At 45.2% G+C, this 20,007-nt stretch overlaps 1 protein-coding gene across 1 annotated transcript in view; it reads right to left on the reverse strand.

Moving 5' to 3' along the window:
* Window positions 1–20,007, reverse strand: part of CIZ1 (CDKN1A interacting zinc finger protein 1) — a 100,947-nt gene that overhangs the window by 9,864 nt on the left and 71,076 nt on the right. The window contains exons 10-15 of the mRNA XM_030207927.1: window positions 19,820–19,953; window positions 17,425–17,518; window positions 17,003–17,116; window positions 9,764–9,925; window positions 7,377–7,446; window positions 6,740–6,861 (exon numbers count right to left, since the gene is read on the reverse strand). Of these exons, the coding sequence (XP_030063787.1) occupies window positions 6,740–6,861; window positions 7,377–7,446; window positions 9,764–9,925; window positions 17,003–17,116; window positions 17,425–17,518; window positions 19,820–19,953 (696 nt within the window). The remainder of the gene's footprint in view (window positions 1–6,739; window positions 6,862–7,376; window positions 7,447–9,763; window positions 9,926–17,002; window positions 17,117–17,424; window positions 17,519–19,819; window positions 19,954–20,007) is intronic.

Raw genomic sequence — 20,007 nt, forward strand, 5'->3', positions numbered from 1 at the left:
TTTATTTACGGCATTTTATCCCATGTTAAACTTGAATTAGATTGGAACCTGGAAGCATTAAAAAAAAAAAAAAATTCCCAGAGAGAGTAATGCATGACCCCCCCCCACCCCCGGCTCTCTCCCTGGGTATAGCCAGCTCTGCAATTTTTTTTTTTTTTTTTGGTGGGGGGGGGGGGGGGGGGGGGGCGCGTAGAGGTGGACCGGGGGGGGGGGGGGGGTGGGCGCAGAGTTAGACCGGGGGGAGAGCCTGCTGTTAAAAATTTACCAGCACACCACTGTTCAACTCCATAATGTTACAAGATGAAAGTTTTGTTCAATATATCAAAACCAAATTATTAGAATATTATGAATTTAATCCTACTGAAGATTATAAGGCTCTTACATGGTGAGATGCATTAAAATCTAATATAAGAGGACACATTAGTTACTCAGCTGGGAAAAATTCTGAAAGGAAAAAAGATTTGGCAGATAAAATCGCTCGCATTAAAACCCTGGAAAATAGATTTTTGGAAGATAATGACCCAGGCTACTCTCCTTACTTTACAATCACTAAAATATGACCTTAATACAGCTCTCTCCAAAGAAGCATTACAAATTATTCACCTTCAAAAATCTACTCTGTACGCAGAAAATAATAAAGCATGTCACCTTTTAGCTCAATATCTAAAAGCTAAGATGAACAGAACTAGAATATCCCAAATTATTGACTCTGATGATCTCGTATATACCAGTGATAATGACATTGCCCAACAATTTCAAAATTATTATAAGAAACTATATGACTCTGAAATTCAGTTCTCCAAAGAACCCTTTTAATGTTTTGTAAAGGATATTAAGCATCCTTTAGTCACCTCCTTTCAAAACTCTAAATTAGATAAATCTTTCTCTCTACATGTACCCATTAGTCTGCTGACCAATCAGAGCCCTACAAGAAATTATGGATGCCATTAAATCTCTTCCCAAAGGGAAATCTCCTGGGAATGACGAGTATACTGCTGAATTTTACCAAACCTTTGCAGAATTACACTTTCTGAATTACCCTGAGCTCCAGAAGGTTGATCGACCAAGAGGCTTCAGTCGCAGACCACTGACCCTGAGCCATGAGATGAAGACAGCGAGCACCCCAACCTGGCATCCATAGTCATTGCTGTCCATTACGGAGAGGCCAGAGGAAGGCTTTTTTGATGACTGACAGGAAAAAGCCACCAAAATAGACTCCACTTCGCCTGCAGGGTCCAGGGAAGACAAACACTGTAATCCATCAACACTGGAGACCACCGAAAGAGCAGCACCATGCTTCTGTGATTTAAAAAAAAAAAAATCTTCCCTTGGATTTAGAGAGTTCACCAATTTTCACCTTTACCTGTGTTGGCTAAAATTGTGGTTAAGGCTGTATATGTGCAACTGGATGATTAAATGATTTGTAACTCATTATTGGACCCATTCCAGTACTGCTTCTGCAATGTCCATAGTATGGAATCGGAGTTTAAAAAGAGGTTAGACGGTTTCCTAAAGGACAAGTCCATAAACCGCTACTAAATGGACTTGGGAAAAATCCACAATTCCGGGAATAACATGTATAGAATGTTTGTACGTTTGGGAAGCTTGCCAGGTGCCCTTGGCCTGGATTGGCCGCTGTCGTGGACAGGATGCTGGGCTCGATGGACCCTTGCTCTTTTCCCAGTGTGGCATTACTTATGTACTTACAGTGGTGGAAATAAGTATTTGATCCCTTGCTGATTTTGTAAGTTTGCCCACTGACAAAGACATGAGCAGCCCATAATTGAAGGGTAGGTTATTGGTAACAGTGAGAGATAGCACATCACAAATTAAATCCGGAAAATCACATTGTGGAAAGTATATGAATTTATTTGCATTCTGCAGAGGGAAATAAGTATTTGATCCCCCACCAACCAGTAAGAGATCTGGCCCCTACAGACCAGGTAGATGCTCCAAATCAACTCGTTACCTGCATGACAGACAGCTGTCGGCAATGGTCACCTGTATGAAAGACACCTGTCCACAGACTCAGTGAATCAGTCAGACTCTAACCTCTACAAAATGGCCAAGAGCAAGGAGCTGTCTAAGGATGTCAGGGACAAGATCATACACCTGCACAAGGCTGGAATGGGCTACAAAACCATCAGTAAGACGCTGGGCGAGAAGGAGACAACTGTTGGTGCCATAGTAAGAAAATGGAAGAAGTACAAAATGACTGTCAATCGACAAAGATCTGGGGCTCCACGCAAAATCTCACCTCGTGGGGTATCCTTGATCATGAGGAAGGTTAGAAATCAGCCTACAACTACAAGGGGGGAACTTGTCAATGATTTCAAGGCAGCTGGGACCACTGTCACCACGAAAACCATTGGTAACACATTACGACATAACGGATTGCAATCCTGCAGTGCCCGCAAGGTCCCCCTGCTCCGGAAGGCACATGTGACGGCCCGTCTGAAGTTTGCCAGTGAACACCTGGATGATGCCGAGAGTGATTGGGAGAAGGTGCTGTGGTCAGATGAGACAAAAATTGAGCTCTTTGGCATGAACTCAACTCGCCGTGTTTGGAGGAAGAGAAATGCTGCCTATGACCCAAAGAACACCGTCCCCACTGTCAAGCATGGAGGTGGAAATGTTATGTTTTGGGGGTGTTTCTCTGCTAAGGGCACAGGACTACTTCACCGCATCAATGGGAGAATGGATGGGGCCATGTACCGTACAATTCTGAGTGACAACCTCCTTCCCTCCGCCAGGGCCTTAAAAATGGGTCGTGGCTGGGTCTTCCAGCACGACAATGACCCAAAACATACAGCCAAGGCAACAAAGGAGTGGCTCAGGAAGAAGCACATTAGGGTCATGGAGTGGCCTAGCCAGTCACCAGACCTTAATCCCATTGAAAACTTATGGAGGGAGCTGAAGCTGCGAGTTGCCAAGCGACAGCCCAGAACTCTTAATGATTTAGAGATGATCTGCAAAGAGGAGTGGACCAAAATTCCTCCTGACATGTGTGCAAACCTCATCATCAACTACAGAAGACGTCTGACCGCTGTGCTTGCCAACAAGGGTTTTGCCACCAAGTATTAGGTCTTGTTTGCCAGAGGGATTAAATACTTATTTCCCTCTGCAGAATGCAAATAAATTCATATACTTTCCACAATGTGATTTTCCGGATTTAATTTGTGATGTGCTATCTCTCACTGTTACCAATAACCTACCCTTCAATTATGGGCTGCTCATGTCTTTGTCAGTGGGCAAACTTACAAAATCAGCAAGGGATCAAATACTTATTTCCACCACTGTATGGTTACAGCTACCGTGGATGAACTGCGTTGTGGTCTTGATAAACATATGGATTATAATTTTTCTTGACATTTCTGCAGGATTTGGTACTCTAGACCACCGCATTTTATTGATGCAACTGCAGGAACATAGTCTTGTGGGTGTCGTATTGGAGTGGTTCAGAGTATTGTTGATGGATAGCGCACATCAGGTTCATACTGGAGATGCGCTTTTGAAAGTTTATATGCCAAGCACTAGGGTTCCCCAAAGTTCGGCACTTTCTGCTGTATTGTTTAATTTGTATCTGAAACCTTTGTGTAAACTGCTGAAGGAATATGGTGTGTCGTATAGAATTTCCGCAGATGATACACAGTTCTTTGTCCATGATAAGTCTTCTGTAACAGCTGCAATACCACAGGTCCAGGGAGATGTTGAGGGAATAAAGGAGTGGATGAATACCAATTGTTTGCAGTTAAACGTGAAAATAAACGGAAGTGTTTTGTTTCTTCTAGAGCATCCACTGATTTTCCATCAACCATATTTTTGGCTGGAATTCCTATTCCACAGTCTGAAAAAAATGAAGTACTTGGGAATTCTTTTGGACACTTCTATCCAAGTCTCAAATTCAGGCAGTGGTTAGGAACTCATATTTTACATTATGCTGATTAAGTAAGCTTAAGCTTTTGTTGCCTAAGACTGATTTTCGCAATGTGGTAAAGTTATGATTTTCAGTGTGTTGGATTATTGTAATATTGTGTATCAGGGCTTGTCTAATTCTTGTTTGCAAGCTTTGCGAATGGTCCAAAACTCAGCTGCATGGTTGGTGTTTGGACTTTAGCATTCTTCTGATCATATTTCTTCAGTGTTGTGACAGATGTGCTGGTTGTGTGTGGCGCAGAAGATTCGATTTACTGTTATCAGTTCATCAGGGATTGTATCACAACACTTCTTGCTGCATGTGTACCATTCTCCAGCGTTATGTGCGATCACGGGTATTGCGCTCATCTGATGCTTGCCTGCTATCAGTACCAGACAAAGGCAGGCTGACCATTTGGGCAACCGGGCAGTGCTTGAGGGCCCAGAGGCTCTGCCTGCTGCTGCACACTACAGCCCCCACGAGGCCCTGGTGGTCTAGTGGCCACTGCCGCTATTCTCCCTGGTTGCACTGCTGTGTTTACAAAATGGCTGCCGAGACTCCTGCAGTAGTCTTCCGAGAGGCGAGACTACCGTAGGAAGTGTCGGCAGCCATTTTGTAAAACGGTGCCACACCGGGCTGAGTAGAGGCAGCGGATGGGCAGGAAAGAGGGGATTTATTTACTGCCCTCGAAGAAGCCACAGCCACTAGACCACCAGGGCCCTTCAAGGTAGGGGGGGACACAGGCAACACGGTGGGAGGGAGGCAGCACGGTGGGGGTGGGGGCATGTTGCGGCAGCAGCAGCATGGTAGGAGGGGTAGCAGCATGGTGGGGGGAGGGGGCAGCAGCAGCATGGTGGGGAGGCCCAGAGTAGTCTCTGTGCTCTCGCTGATGTTTGCTAGTGAGGTTACTGGCAGGGAATCCAGAGGGGAAGAACCAGCTCATCAGGAACCCACATACACACGTTGCACTGCCCCAGTGCTGTTCAGTGGCTCTCACATCACAAATTGCGCTTTGCCAATTCGGCCACCGTGGCAAGAAGAAACAGGAAGGAGTACTCACCCAATCCCCCCCATCACAGCTGATACTGCTGTAGCTTCCAAAGGTCACAGGCCCTGTGAAACTGCCATGTTTAAGACTGATAACTTCCTCCAAGTAATGCCAGTAAAGGCAATAACCACCATTTTATTATTATTTTTTCAATAAGGCAGAAGCCAGGGGAGGGTGAACCTGGAACCCCCAAGTGTGTACTCACACACTGCAGAAGCAGTACAGTAGTTGACCCCCCCCCCCCCCCCCGCTCAACTGTACCCAAAGTAATAGCTCAGGATCCATCCTCCAGTATTAGTCACAGAGCTGCACAAGTAAGTCTCTGCCTGCTGGAGATAGAGAATACTAGTTGGGAGCAGCTGTATAGCAGTCTTTAAAGCAGAACTTTGCCGTACTGTCTCCACCTGCTGGTAGATGGGCATATCCTAGAAGTCTGGACTGAGTCTTGGGACATAATGAAAATGCCAATTCATTTGGGTCTTAAACCTAACTAACCAGGTGCTATCTTTACTTCATGGGCATAATTTTGGAGGGGTGGGAGCCACACACAGTTTTTAGTCCATCTAAATTTTAACCCCCCCCCCCCCCTGTTGCCGGTGCTACCCCCATTTTCTGTTCTATTCCCCCTGCCTACCCCATGTTCCAGTGTCTCTCTTGCAAACTTCCCTTCCTGCCAGAGAACTGAAAGCAAAATAAAAAGAACAAAACCCCAAACAGTAATTAACACCTCAGACCTTTGTGTGCCAGTGCCAATGAAGACTCTGTGTCCTACCGCTTCTGACATGCACGTCTAATTGCTGTACGGAAGTGGAACACTACAGAGCCTTTAGCTGCACAGAAGTGCAAAGGTCCAGGAGTTCTTGTTACTGTTTTTCATTTTACTAATTGCTATGCTAACAGGAAGGGAGATTTGAAACAGAAAGATGTTGGATCTGTTGAGGGGGAGAATGTGTGGGAAAAGGTGATGGAGCAGGAGAGAGAGAGCACAAGAAAGGAGAAAAAGCAAATGAGTAGGGAAGCCAGGTACAAGGGGAGCGAGAGAGAGCAGGAGGGGAGAGAAGAATGGAAGGAGCATAAGTAGGGTAAGAAAAACACACAAAAAAAGGGAAAACAAAAGAACTGGAACCTATTAGCATAAGCAAAAGAAAAAAAATGGGATGGAAAAATATAGAGGAAATGCTGAGAATAAAATAAGTAAAAAAAGAAATCAGAGGGAAGATGAATATGGAAAGAATACCATGAGAAATGAAAATCTTAAATAAAAAAAGACACAGATAAAGGATGACACTATATTAAGAAATATAAAGTTTGAAAATATGTTAATGTATCACCCTGCTGAAGATACAAAAAGAAGGGAAGGATGAGGCTGCTGGCAGCAGGCTGGGAGGGACAGGCAAATGCAACAGTGTATTATACTGGAAGAGAAAGTTAACAGCTGCCAATCTGAGGGGAGGGGTGAATCCCTCCCCCCACACTTACATTTGAGTGCCCTACCTCTTGCACCTCCCCCCAAACAAAGCAGGCAAACTATGCCTATGCTCACCTTACATAAGAAGTCATCAGAATTTTCCCTTTCACAATCTCTATGAAAATAGTTACTTCTGGGGCATGGCACAGTGAGTAGGAAATGGGAAATGGTGATGTTGTGAGAGACTATACAAATGATTCCTTTGGAAACACATTTACCAGGTAACTTTTCAGTACCACCGAGACAGAATGCGGCATAGGAGGAAGGAGGAAATGACAAAAGAAAAGCTCTGATAGAAATAGCTAACCTGAATGTTCTGAAAATGCATCCAGGATTTACAGTGTGCAAGCCGGGCAGCAGAGTCACGGGGATAGAATTTGTGACACAGCCTACAGAGGTAGCCTGTCACGGGGACAACAAAATCCAGGCCTGCAAAACAGAACAGAATGTAATCCCAACAGATGACCAACATTACCAAGTCTGTAGTAAGATGAGAGCCCAACTAGGACCATGAAAACATACAAGGAGAACAATGGAGATAATGCAGACAAGATAAGATGGCTAAGAAATGCACATTACAAAAAAATATGCAGAAAGTCGACAGTCCTTTTCAGTGGTCTTTCACGTCATTCACTAATATAATTTAGGCTTTTATAAACCACATATTCCCTGAAGGTCCTGAGCAGTACACAACCAAAAGAAATCAATTACAACACTGGAAAAATACAAGCTAAAAATAAATACAGTGAATATATATGGTTTAAAAAATGTAAGAAAAATAAAGGTTTTTAACAGTCAAATTTAAATTTAAAATAAAAAAAAGAAAAAGAAAAAGCTGCTAACAATGAATTCTGAAAATGTTACAAGTGTAAGGGAAAAACCCCTAAGATGGTTCACTGCAAGATTGCAGGTGACTGGGGAGCAGGATCAGGGCTCCCACTTACCATAGACAGTGTCTGAGCAGTAGCCTTCATTTCCTTCACAGCCCTGCACTGGCATTTCCTTCCCTGTGACCTAAAAAGAAACCAGCACCTCCTTTTAGAGTATACACCTATACCACAGAGCTACACATGCTGGCAACCTGCCAATGGCTGGTTGCAGCTGACCGAATTCATAATCATGTGCTTCCTCCTGCTTACATCCCTGCAACCTAATAAGCGATGCACATATTGCCAGAAAACAGCTTACCACCGTGTGCGCTCCAGGGGAAGGAAAACAAAGATGCCTCCCTTACCTCATGGTTTGGAAGCTGTGTCCCAACATAGCCCCACAACATGTGCAGGCAAGCAACTCTTGCTATCCTTCCTCCTGCGCTGATGGGCAGAGAGTGCCACTCTCCTCAGCTGCAGGGAACACATGCTGGTGACATTCCCCCCCCCCCACCTCATGTGCTAATAAAGCAAAGTTACTCACCTGTAGCAAGTGTGCTTCAAAGACATATTCACACTGATGAGTGATATCACCGATGGAGGCTCAGCACAGAGACACTCCCCAGCACTGTTTTCCCGAAGCTTTTGGAAGCATGCTATTATGTATGTGCATGTCTTCCTGTCCATTGTCATGTAGGACCAAGCCAGTCTTACTAAAGCTGATGGAATTCACTCCAAGGTGAATTGGGCAGGGCGGTATGAACATGTCCAAGCCTCCCTTCTCAGGGGCACTGAGGAGTGAGCGTTGAAATTCTTGGTTCTTTTGAGAGTGGATTCAACCACAATGGAATGGTAAGTAAGGAAGATGGAGGCCTTCTAGACTCTATACATAAGAGTCGGCCTTCTTATGAAAAGGTTGTACAGAGAAGGGAGTCTCCTATTGCTTCATCTATACACGCCTAAAAATGCATGGGCAGTCACAGCACCCTTTTTTTTTTTTTGGGGGGGGGGGGGGGGAGAGAGGGTAGTGTCAAATTTGACTATGTCGAACTCAGCCTTGGACTCATCCTCAGTTTCTAACTCAAATGACCATCTCCTTAACAAAATCAGTAAAGAAGAGCTCCTCAGAGGGAGGTTTTCTCCTTTCATGTGGAAGGCAGAGATCTGAAGGAAGACCAAGAGACACCTACTCTGAAAGGACTTCTGGTGCCTCCTCAGACAACTAGGAGAAGTCCAAATTAAGACTCACAAAACTACTCCTTGAGGAATGCTTGTGACTGTACCTGCCTCAGTCTGTTGACAGGTTGGGTTGGTGAGGCCCTGGTTGAGGGCGCTGAGGAATGGGTGATCTCTGGTGTTCCAAGGAAATGTCCTCCCCTGAGGAACTGGACCACACCGGCTCAATGAAAGTGGTCTGCCCATTCCAAGTCCTTGGAGGGTAAGCAGCCTTCATGGTGTGGGAACTTCTCAAGTATTGAGAACATCAATACCCTGGTGGTCTCAAAGTTATGCTTCAAGGGGGAATGATGCCAATGCTTCTTGGCCTCTACCCGACGCATGGCATTGGAGTCCCTCAGCATCGACAATGGCGATGTTGAATCCGTCCTTATCCTTGGGGTAGGATTGAATGATATTCAATCCTGGAGGGCATTACAGATGCTTGATGTTGAAGCAGGTGGAGACCTCCTCAATGTTGAAGCATCACCAGTGTCCAGTGCAGCTCCAGGAGCCATTGGGACTGATGCAGAAATTGACGGACTAGACGTCCTGTTGCCAAAAATCAAAATGCACTGCTTCTCATGACCTTAAAATACTAACATTTCCAGACAGAGTGTACGAGGAGGAGGATTATGGTTGGGCCCCAGACACCACAAGCACCAGTTATGAGTGTCTGTGAGGGAAATGGTCCTACTGCACTTTTTAAAACCACTGGGGGTTCTTCGGGACATATCTTGGCAAAAATAATTGAGGCAAAACCAAATAACTCAATCTTGACAAAAATTCAGCCCTGACCAGTAAGCTTAAGGCCTAAGAGGGTCTAGTGAGCCACGGCAAAAGAAAATAAACTTATAAATGCCAAAAAACTTATCTGGGACACTAAGGGGGAAAAGGCACTGGCCCTGCATGAATACTTACACTGCTGGATATAATAATAATGGCTGTGAAAATTACAAGAGAAGAACAGATGTGAGCTAAGCGAAGACTGTAAAGAAAACTTCTCTGCTCTGCAGAATGAAGATGACTGGCTTGGTCTCGCACAATGACAGTGGGCGGGAAGATGTGGACAAACTTTCAAAAGCTTCCTGAAAAACAATGCTGGGGAGCATCTCTGTGCCAGGGCTCTGTCAGTGATGTCACCCATCAGTGTGAAAACCACCTTTCTGAGGCAAATAGGATGCTGACAGCAGCCCTGTCTTCACGGCTGCAATGCACAGTCCCATATTTGAAAGTGATCTGCATACCAGCTGGGTGACAGATGTATCATCCGGGAAGAGAGACTTGGCATCTTCTTCTTCACTGTTTCCCTCTTCCTCCTCGTCGTCTTCAAAACATCCAACTGCATCCACTGTAATGAGCTCATCAGGGTCCTCTGGGCTCCCTGGTTCCTTCTCCCCCAGTCTAGCCTGCAGGACACACAGAGCACAACCAATTAATATAGTCAAGTACCTAAAGCTAGACAAATGAGCAGCCTCAGAACACCATGCCATCTCCCTGTCCGGTTTCCCCTCTATCGCCTTTAATCTCATGCCAAACAGAAGTTTCCTCACAAAAGAGCAGCTACAAAAATCTTCAATGTTTTATTAACAATTCTGGGGTTATAAGTTCAGTTCTATTTCAGGTTAGCCATATGATCATTTAAACTATGATCCAGTCATTTAATTGCTGTGGTTAGATTTGTATATTTTTCTCCCACTGGCTTTTTTATATTAAAGATACAAATGGGTTGAATAGCCACCACACACAATTGTTAAAGAAACTTCCCAAGATACATTACACAGTTGTGTGTTTACTCTCCTAGACACTACTCAACAACTGGAATACAGTGATGTAAAGCAAAACTACTTACTTGCTAATTCTCTTTCCTTTAGTCCCACTAGACCAGTCCAGTACCTGTGGACTGTGTCCATGAACCAGCAGAGGGAGACAGAGAACGGAGAATAGTAAGTGCTGCCGTGCAGGGTCAGCATGTTGGTATTTCAATAAAGCAGTGGTAAATCTATTTTCTTACCCCTGTAACTTATTACTAACATTCCCTCGAAATTCTCCATTTCTTTGAAAACAGAAAACAAAACATACAATTGAAACATGAACCTCAACATTTAGAACACAGCAAGAGAACTATAGGCTACAAAACCCCCAAAAAACATTTAAACAAGCATAGGGTGGGGAATCTAGACTGGTCTGGAGGACTAAAGAAAAGAAAAATAGCAAGTTAAGATCTAATTTCTCCTTCCTTACCAACCTCACCAGACCAGTCCACTACCTGTAGAATGTAGCAAAGCAGTCCTCAATCTGCCTCTGCTTTAGCAGCCATGTCATATCAATAGTACTTCACAAATGTATGCAGTGAGGACCAAATCATCGCCCGATAAAATGTCAGCCATCGTTACGCTGCCCAAGAGGTTGCCACCATCCTCATGGAAAGAGCCTTTAATCCCTTGAGCAGCACCTTGTTGACAATGTAAGCAAAATAAATAATCTCTTTAAGCCACTGTACTATAATAGCCTTGGAGTCTGCTTCTCCCTTTCTTACACTTTTGAAAAGAACCAACAATCTATGTAATTTACAAGATCTCCAAATATGACTATGTACTGCACATCCAAGAAATGCAAAAACCTATATATCTCTCTACATTCCTCTCAGAGAAAAGAAGGAAGACTAATTTATGTGGAAAAGAGAAAAACTTTTGGCAGAAAGGATGAACAAGAAAGCTTGCATTTCTGAAATTCAACAAGCTGAAGAAATTGCCAACAGGAAGGTCATTTTATTATTTAAGAATCTGTTTATTGAACCAAGAAGCATAACAATTGCAGTAACAGTAGAACAAAGTAATTTTACATAGCATATAATTAACATGAAGATCCTCACTCCATTCTACAAATCCGCCCCCCCCTACAAACCACTACTCCATCAGCAGATAATAACCAGACACTAGCTCAAGGAGTGAGCCTGGTGCAGCTTGAAGGAATGCCAAGAGATGCCATGCATATGAGTGCGGCACAGCTTGCCGATGCAGTTGTACTTGGAGAAGACAATTTCATCTTTGACCCAACATGGGACTTTACAACCTTTACTAGTGGATTGCAGCAAGTTACATTTTTGCCTCAAAACTCTACTATTGCGCTTGATTCTCTTTGGGATGCTTTGACTCAAAAAGTAAATTCTCTCTGTCAAAAGCTCGAGTCTATCTGCTCAATTACCTGATCATGCTGGTAGAGCTACTTTAATGGAACAGAAGATTTTACCAATGAAAAACAGACTTGGTATTGTGGAAAAGGATGTTAAAAAAGTGATTGACAATCAAGCTGCACTGGTTAAGGGAGATGACGTTCTTAATAGGAAAACTGAAAACATGGAAAATATTTGAGATGGAAGAGCTTATGTATTCTGAACTTCCCTAAAGTCCCCTCTGTAGCACCCCTCTTTATGTTTAAACGTTATCTTACTGAAATTTTGAAAGTGCCTGAAGAATCTTGTCTGCCAATATCTTGGATATATTATTTGCCAACATTTGTGAAGGAGTAAGATTCATTTGACATTTTAAATTTGACTCAGGCTTTGGAGGGAAATAATAAAGGGGTTAAACCTTCAACCCTGATTGTGAATTCTGTGTTGGAGCCTGAACGTGATTGAGTTCTACGTTTACTTTTTCGCCATCGAGATGTCCTCCTCGTGGATTATAAGAATTTTTCCAGATGTAACCATGGCTAAGCAGAGATGTTGACAACAATTTCTTAAGTTGAGATTACATGTATGGCAATTAGGAGGGATTTTTTGGCTTAATTTTCTCTGTGTGTTAAAATGAATTCTTTGAAATATGTTTTTTTTTTGATCCAGTTCATGTAGAGAAAATTCTGAGTTCCAGAAGCGTTGGTTCACCTGTATGTCCAGCTCCTAGTCAGTGGCGTAGCCAGACTGCCAATTTTGGGTAGGCCTGAACCCAAAGTGGGTGGGCACAAAATTTTCTCTGTACCCCCCCCCCCCCCCCCAGCAAAATTTAGTCACACTCAGATGCATTTGTCACACAGGGTAAAGTGCTGCTTTTCAGTGCATCCGATTTCAGACAATTTATTTAATAGCCTAATCCTTTTCAGTGAGCATTCAGAGGCCAAAACCTCCTGCCTCAGGTCAGTATAATGCTGTTACGGTATCCTCTCCTGACCTAAGGAAGGAAGTATTGGTCTCTGAGATGTTATTAACACCATATTACTTTATCCTAAATTAAAAATAAAATTATTTTCTTTACCTTTGTTGTATGGCCATTTACTTTTTCTCATTGTGTCTCTAGATTCTGCTTTCCTTCGTTTTCGCTTAACTCTTCTGCCAGGGTTTCCTGGCCATTTGTCATTTTTCTCTCCTTTTTCTTTGCTTTCTTCAATATTTTTCTGCCTCTCTCTGTGTCCAGATTTAATTCATTCTTACTATCCATTCTTTAATTTCCTTTCATCTACTTATGGCTTTTCATCTTTTTCTCACCCTTGTTCTCCCAATGCCCCTTCCTCTTATTCTCCAATCTTTCACTACTCCCCTTTTCCATGCAGCAGCTCTCCTCTTTCTCTCCCCATCCTTCCAGTGTCTGCCCTCTCTCTCCCCATCCTTCCAATAGTCTCCCCTCTTTCTTTCTGCATCCTTCCATCCAGTGTCACCTCTTTCTCCCTACCCTTCCATCCAGCGTCTTCCCTCTTTCTCTCCCCATCCTTCTACCCATCTACCCTCTCTCCTGATCCTTCCATCTAATGTCTCTCTCCCTCCTTCTAACCAGTGTCTGTCTATCTCTCTACCCTTTTCTGTTCAGTGTCCCTTCTCTCTCCACATCCTTCCAGTCTCTCCCCTTTCTCTCTGCATCCTTTCATCCATCTCCCCTCTTTCTCTCCCCATCCTTCCATCCAGTGTCTCTCTCCCCATCCATCCGTTTTCCCTCTTTCTCTGCCATCCTTCCATCTGTTTTCCCTCTTTCTCTGCCATCCTTCTATCTTCTTCCATCTCTGTACCTCTACCTTCCTCCATGGTTAGTATCGCCTTTTCTCTGTGTCCCTATATTACTCTGTCCATCTTCTCCCCTCTCTTTGTCCCCAGTGCCAATATATCTCTACCCTCTCTGACCCTACCCCATCCAGCTTCTCTCCCTCTCACTCCCTCCCTCTTTCCAGCATCTGGTTTGGTTGCTTGATTTCCTGCCTCCCTCCCTCCCTCAAGCTGTAGGTTTAATATTCCCTTTTCCTTCATCTCCTTAGTCTGGTATCTCTGTTTCTCTTCCCTCTCTCCTTGTGCTGTACTAGCAGTTCTCTCCCTTCCCTCCAGTTCTCCTCCCACGTCCAGCAGCTCTCTCCCTTCCATCCAGATCCCCTCCTCCTCTTCCTCCCACATCCAACAGCTCTCTCCCTTCCACCCAGATCCCCTCCTCCTCTTCCTTCAGCAGCTCTCTCCCTTCCATCGTCCCCTCCTTCTCTTCCTCCCATGTCCAGCAGCTCTCTCCCTTCCCTCCAGTCCCTTCCTCCTCTTCCTCCCTTGTCCAGCAGCTCTCCAACCCCTTCTTCCTCTCCCTCCCATGTCCAGCAGCTCTCTCCCTTCCATCCAGTCCCCTCCTCCTCTTCCTCCCATGTCCAGTAGCTCTCCCCCTTTCCTCCAGTCCCTTCTTCCTCTTCCTAGCTTGTCCAGCAGCTCTCTCCCTTCCATTCAGTCCCCTCCTCCTCTTCCTCCCATATCCAGCAGCTCTCTCCCTTCCCTCCCTCTTCCTCCCTTGTCCAGAAGCTCTCCAGTCCCTTCCTCCCATGTTCAGCAGCTCTCTCCCTTCTATCCTGATCCCCTCCTCCTTTTCCTCCCATCTCCAGCAGCTCTCTTCCTTCCCATTTCCCTCTAATCCCCTTCCTCCTACAAGTCTGTCTGGCAAAAGTATCCCTTCCCTTTCCTCTCCCCCCCCCCCCAACCAACCAACCACAAATCCAGCACTTACTCTTCCAGGCCCGCCCATCCAAATCCTTCATTGCTGTCGCTGCCTTTTCTCCCGCGGCTCCGGGGAACGGCCGTCCGGGAGGCAGCGATCAGCGTTGCCTGTCAGTGCCTGCCCTGAAATTGTGCTTCTCTTCTCCCCAGGCTTCACCCCGCTCTTTTCTTCGCTCGTAGCGCAGCGCTGCTATTCAAACAGGTAGCTCCGCTCCTCTCTGCCGCGTCCATCCGGCCCTCTGATGCACTTCCTGTTTAGTAGGGCCGGATGGACATGGCAGAGAGGAGCGGAGCTACCTGTTTGAATAGCAGCGCAACACTGCGCGACAAGCGAAGAAAAGAGCGGGGCGAAGCCTGGGGAGAAGAGAAGCACAATTTCAGGGCAGGCACTGACAGGCAACGCTGATCGCTGCCTCCCGGATGGCCGTTCCCCGGAGCCGCGGGAGAAAAGGCAGCGACAGCGATGAAGGATTTGGATGGGTGGGCCTGGAGGGAAAGTGGGTGGGCCTGGGCCCGTCCAGGCCCACCCGTGGCTACGTCCCTGCTCCTAGTACTGTAACATCTACTCCTTGATTGATGTGCTACGTTTTAGCTAAAGGGTTAACATTTGTACCTACTCATCATCATGATCTGTTTCAACTGCATGTGGATGTGGCACTCCCTTCAACTGGAATTGTATTTTTTGGATCAGGACATTGGTTCATCTGCATATTCAGAGATGTGTGGTAGAAAAGTACCTGGTCTCCCCCAGGATAGTTAGACCCCACTACTGATGAGCTTCGTAAACTTGTTTTCCGGGATGTTGTCTTTTTGTAACAAGAATGCATTCAGACTCCTTACAATCTAACTGTGGACGAAAAACAAGCTCTACAATCATTAAGATTACCACTAGACATGCTGATAAAAGAGGAGTGGTTGTGCTATAGGATAGGGAGGATTATATGATGGAAGCTTTGTGGCAGTTGTTGGATGGTAAGACCTATCAGAGATTAACAGATAATCCTACTGAGGGTTTGCTTCAACAAATTGGAGTAATTACTTTGGAAGCCTTGAATTCAGGCTTCCTTATGAAGAATGAGTTTCAATTTTTAATCACACAAAGGCTAAAATACCTATTTTTTATTTGTTACCTACCTAAAATCCATAAAATTTTGTATCATCCTCCAGGATGCCTTATAGTCTCCACCAGAGATTCTCTTTTAGAGCGTTCTTGTAAATATGTTGATAGCTTTTTAGCTCCATTAATCCCCCTGATTCCTTCTTTCATTAAAGATACAACTCATTTTTTTTCAATAAGATACAAAGTCTTCATGAGATTTCAGCTCAAGTGCTATTGGTCACCTTAGAAGTTCAGTCTTTGTTTACTGCGATTCCTCAATTGGAAGCTATTGAACTGATACGATATGCTTTAAATTAACGTAGTCAACCATTTACTGTACCTACAGAATTTATCTTCCAATTGACCAGTTTAGCTTTGAAAAATAACTATTTTCTATTTAGTGAGGACATTGATTTACAACTATCAGGGACAGCGATGGGGGCATCATTTGCCCCCCTCGGTCACTAATCTCTTAATGAACTGTAGGAGCAAAGCAAGCTATTGAAGCACTACTGTAGCACTATTATGAGCATTATGCCCAGCTGTCCATGGACCTACATGGTCCTACATACATGGCACTATCCAGCATTAAGAACCTGATTATAATGTGCACATTCAGACATTTCCTCTATAAAGACTTTTAAGACATTGTGGATGCATCAGGTCTAACAGAACACTCAAATACTGGCTAGTTCTAGGTGCACCTGTCACCAGAACTTGACTTTTTCTCTCTACCTCCACCTGCTAGTCGGGGGATATAATCCAGTGGTCTGGACTGGTCTAGCTGGACAATAAAGAAATGTCTCCTTTTTATTCCTTTCTTTCAACAGCTGACAGGAAAGACTAGCTTTGCTGGTAACCAGTTCTCCACCAGCCCCTGGAGCTTATCTGACCAGAATAGCCCAAGAGTTGCATGCTCACCCATCACCATCTGCTGAAGACAGAGAAATAATGAAGTGATGAGGCCAAATGATGCTCTTATAGGGCAGCGCTCACAACTCTGTATCCTGTGTCTCCATCTGCTGGTTGATGACACAACCCACAGATACTGGACTGGTCTGGTGAGAGCACTAAGGAAGACTGCTTTTGGTCAATCAGATGCAAGAATCTCTCATATACATGGTTAAATAATAAAGATGAAAAAAAATGATGACTACTACTACTAATCATTTCTATACAATAAAATCTCAATTTCACCTGGGTGATGACACCATAAAGGCACTCTGACAAATGCTCAAACTGAAGACCTTTATAAGTGTTTATGCTAACATTTATACCACTATCTACACATAGCTTAAAGCCAATGGTAGCTCAGCTCATGCTTCAGCACACTGAGATCCCTTTGTTTATAACTGGTTAGAATAAAAGTTAAGGGTTCTCTGCCATGTCCCACTGCCCAGCTTCCTTCATGCTGTAGATTTCCCAATGATACATTACCTCTTGAGCTTTCTGCTTGTGTTCTGGGGACTTCATGTGCTCCACAAACTTGCGAGGGGTTTTGAAGTGACGGCTGCAGATAGTGCAGAAGGGACGCAACAAGTGTTTTGCAAGCTGGGAGGAAAATAAAAAATGCAGGACAGGTGAAGCAAGCTCACAGTTCCAGCTGTTGTCTACGCAGGAGACTTTAACCCAAACTCACAACCCTCTGCCCACAAACAAACTGATACTTTAGAAGCTGGTATGAGTCAGGTTTGAACATGCTAAACCAGAACAAGCCACAGAAAGACAACCCTACTTTCTGGTCATGCCGCAACATCGTGCAATGTCCAACGTCTGTTGATATAAGTGCGAGACTAGCTATGACAGGGAACAAGCAATGGGCTGCGACCCGTCTTTTAAAGCCAGTTAAATATGAGCACCTTATGTTCCTGGGTGCGTCGATGTTTAATCAGGTCTCCACTGAAGTGCAGTTGACAGGTGTTGCACCACCTTTGTGGAAAAAACCTCTTTGTTCTAAAGTGAAGGAACAAAACACGCAGAGTATGAAATAAATTGGTTACTTCACAGCAAGTTCTGCCAGCTCCTTCCTCAGTCTTCTCAGACACACCTCATGCTCACTGCTTCTTGTTCTCTGGCCTCCTTTTCCTTCACCCATTGCCTCAGATGCATCTTTCTGTCCAAACTCCATTCATTCTTTAAGGAAATGCCACCTAACTTCCCTGCAGTCCAGTAATTGCAAAGGTTGGGGGTCCTTGTCTGTGGCTTTTAGGCCCGTCTCTCACAATACAGAGCTGGCAAAGTAACATAGCCTTCCCATCCCCTACCTTTGCTTTAAGACAGCAAGCTTAAGCTGACTATAGAATTGTATTTACCCCCCGAATACCGGAAAGGGGTCCAGAAGGGAATTAACTTACCAGCACTGGTCAGAACACATATATATGCTTTATTATGGGGTATGGGGAAGGACAGGGAGTGAGCCTGCCAGTACTGAAAGGACATACGTGATGAGATACTAATTTACGGGCAGATGATCGAAAGCCCCACGCTGTTCCAAACAGCACAGGGCTTTACCGCCCCTATGATCAGAAATAATAGCATGCAAATTTATGTGCGCTATTATCTCTGATCATGGGGTGAAGTGCGTGAGGATTCCCACACTTGTTTGACAGGTCTGGGCTGTCAAAAGCCCAGACCTGTCAAACAAAGGGGCTGGAGGAGGTCCATGGTACCACCAGATCCCAAACAGTATTGGTCCTGGTGGCCTAGTACGCCCACCCTGAGCCAGCGACATGGGGGCTGGAGGTCCGGTGGACCTCCAGTCCCCACGAACCCCCCCCCCCCCCGACACATGTTCAGGGGAGGCTGGAGATCTGGTGGGTCTCCAGCCCCCGTAACCTTTCTAGCATCCCCCCCCCCCACGTATAGCCCTGGTGGCCCGGGAATCAATCCCCCCACCTGGTGGTCTAGCGGCCCTCTTCCCCACCCCCTACCTTTGTTGGAGGAGGGAGATAGGGGGGGTGGGGAAGAGGGCCGCTAGACCACCTTATATGGTGTGAAGCCCTGCCCAGTGCATTCCAGGATGCACCGGGCAGGGCTGCGCACCGACATTTTTGAGGTGGGGAAGAGGAGGGAGTCCACTTCCCTCCTCCAATAAAGGTATGGGAGGAGGGCCACTAGACCACCAGGTGGGAGGGTTGATTCACAGCCCATTGGGCCACCAGGGCTCCACTTGGGCGGATGCTAGGAGGGGTTGGGGGGTTTGGAGCCCTACCAGATCTCCATCCCCCCCCCCCCCCCCGAACTTGTGTTGGGGAGGTCGGAGGTCCACTGGACCTCCAGCCCCCGTGTCACTGGGGGGGGGGGGTGTCAGGGTTCCTGCTCCTGCAGGGGGTGCTGAATTGGGGGGAAATGGGGGGCCTTCTAGCATGCAAATGCATGCTGGACAGGGCTCACCATTCCTCCCCAATGGTCTGAAAACCCTAACACCAGCTCTGAGTTGGCGTAGAGTTTGCTGCGGACAGAGCGCCAATGTTTGGCGCGTTGCTTGCTGATCATCGGGGAGGAATACATTTACAATGCATCTGCATGCTACTTGCGCTGAGAGCCCTGTTTTGCATGTATGTGTATGTTAGTTGCGTTCAGAGCCCTCAAGCTCATTGTTTCACGTGCTCGGGGGCTCTGATCATGGGGTGGAAGCAAACGAAGGCGCTAGTATGGAGGTAATAGCCTGTGTTTGCTTCTGATCATCAGCCCATTAGGGAGTACAGTTAGTACTAATGTGCAGAAAGCACCAATTCAAATTTGTTATATGTAATAAACTTTCAGATCTTGAATTACAACTAGTTTAGACAAGCTTGTATTCTCTGGATAGCATTACAGACTACAAAATTATGAGATGATTGTATTAATTTTTGATCAATATCAGTGGTGTCATTGGATACAGGTTTAGCTAATATGTTAGTTTGTAGCCATGAATGAAAACTTAACCACTGCTAACTTTGGCTGGCATTCCTTTGAGATTCCCCCTGTCCCCCTTAGTGTGGTACTTCACATCTGGCAAAAGGGTAGGGGATGGGGGAGAGGGAAGGGCTAACTTAAATAATGTTCAGAATGGTCCGCAGAGCCACTGTCACAGGATGACATGACCCATTTGTATGGAATCACCCTCCTGCTCTCACTGAAAAAACACATAACACAAAGGAGTATCTCTTATTCCTCTCTGAACTTGAAGCTAACAAATTCCTAACTTAAAAAAAAAAGTACACACACACACAATGATAATCCCAGCTTTCATCAACATCTACTTACACTTACCCATCCGGGTCTATGAGTGTCTGCAAGCTCTCTTTTCTAGTAGGCAGTAGTGTAACTAAGCTGGCATTGCTGATATGCTGAATCTCCAAGAATCGCTGCTGGTGCTCGGTTGTAGCCATATGAGACTGAAAACTCTGAATTCCACAAACAGTGTTAGAATATCAATCACAACAAATAAAGCAATCTGT

Source organism: Microcaecilia unicolor, chromosome 6, assembly GCF_901765095.1.
Source record: "Microcaecilia unicolor chromosome 6, aMicUni1.1, whole genome shotgun sequence".
Taxonomy (NCBI): Eukaryota; Metazoa; Chordata; class Amphibia; order Gymnophiona; family Siphonopidae; genus Microcaecilia; species Microcaecilia unicolor.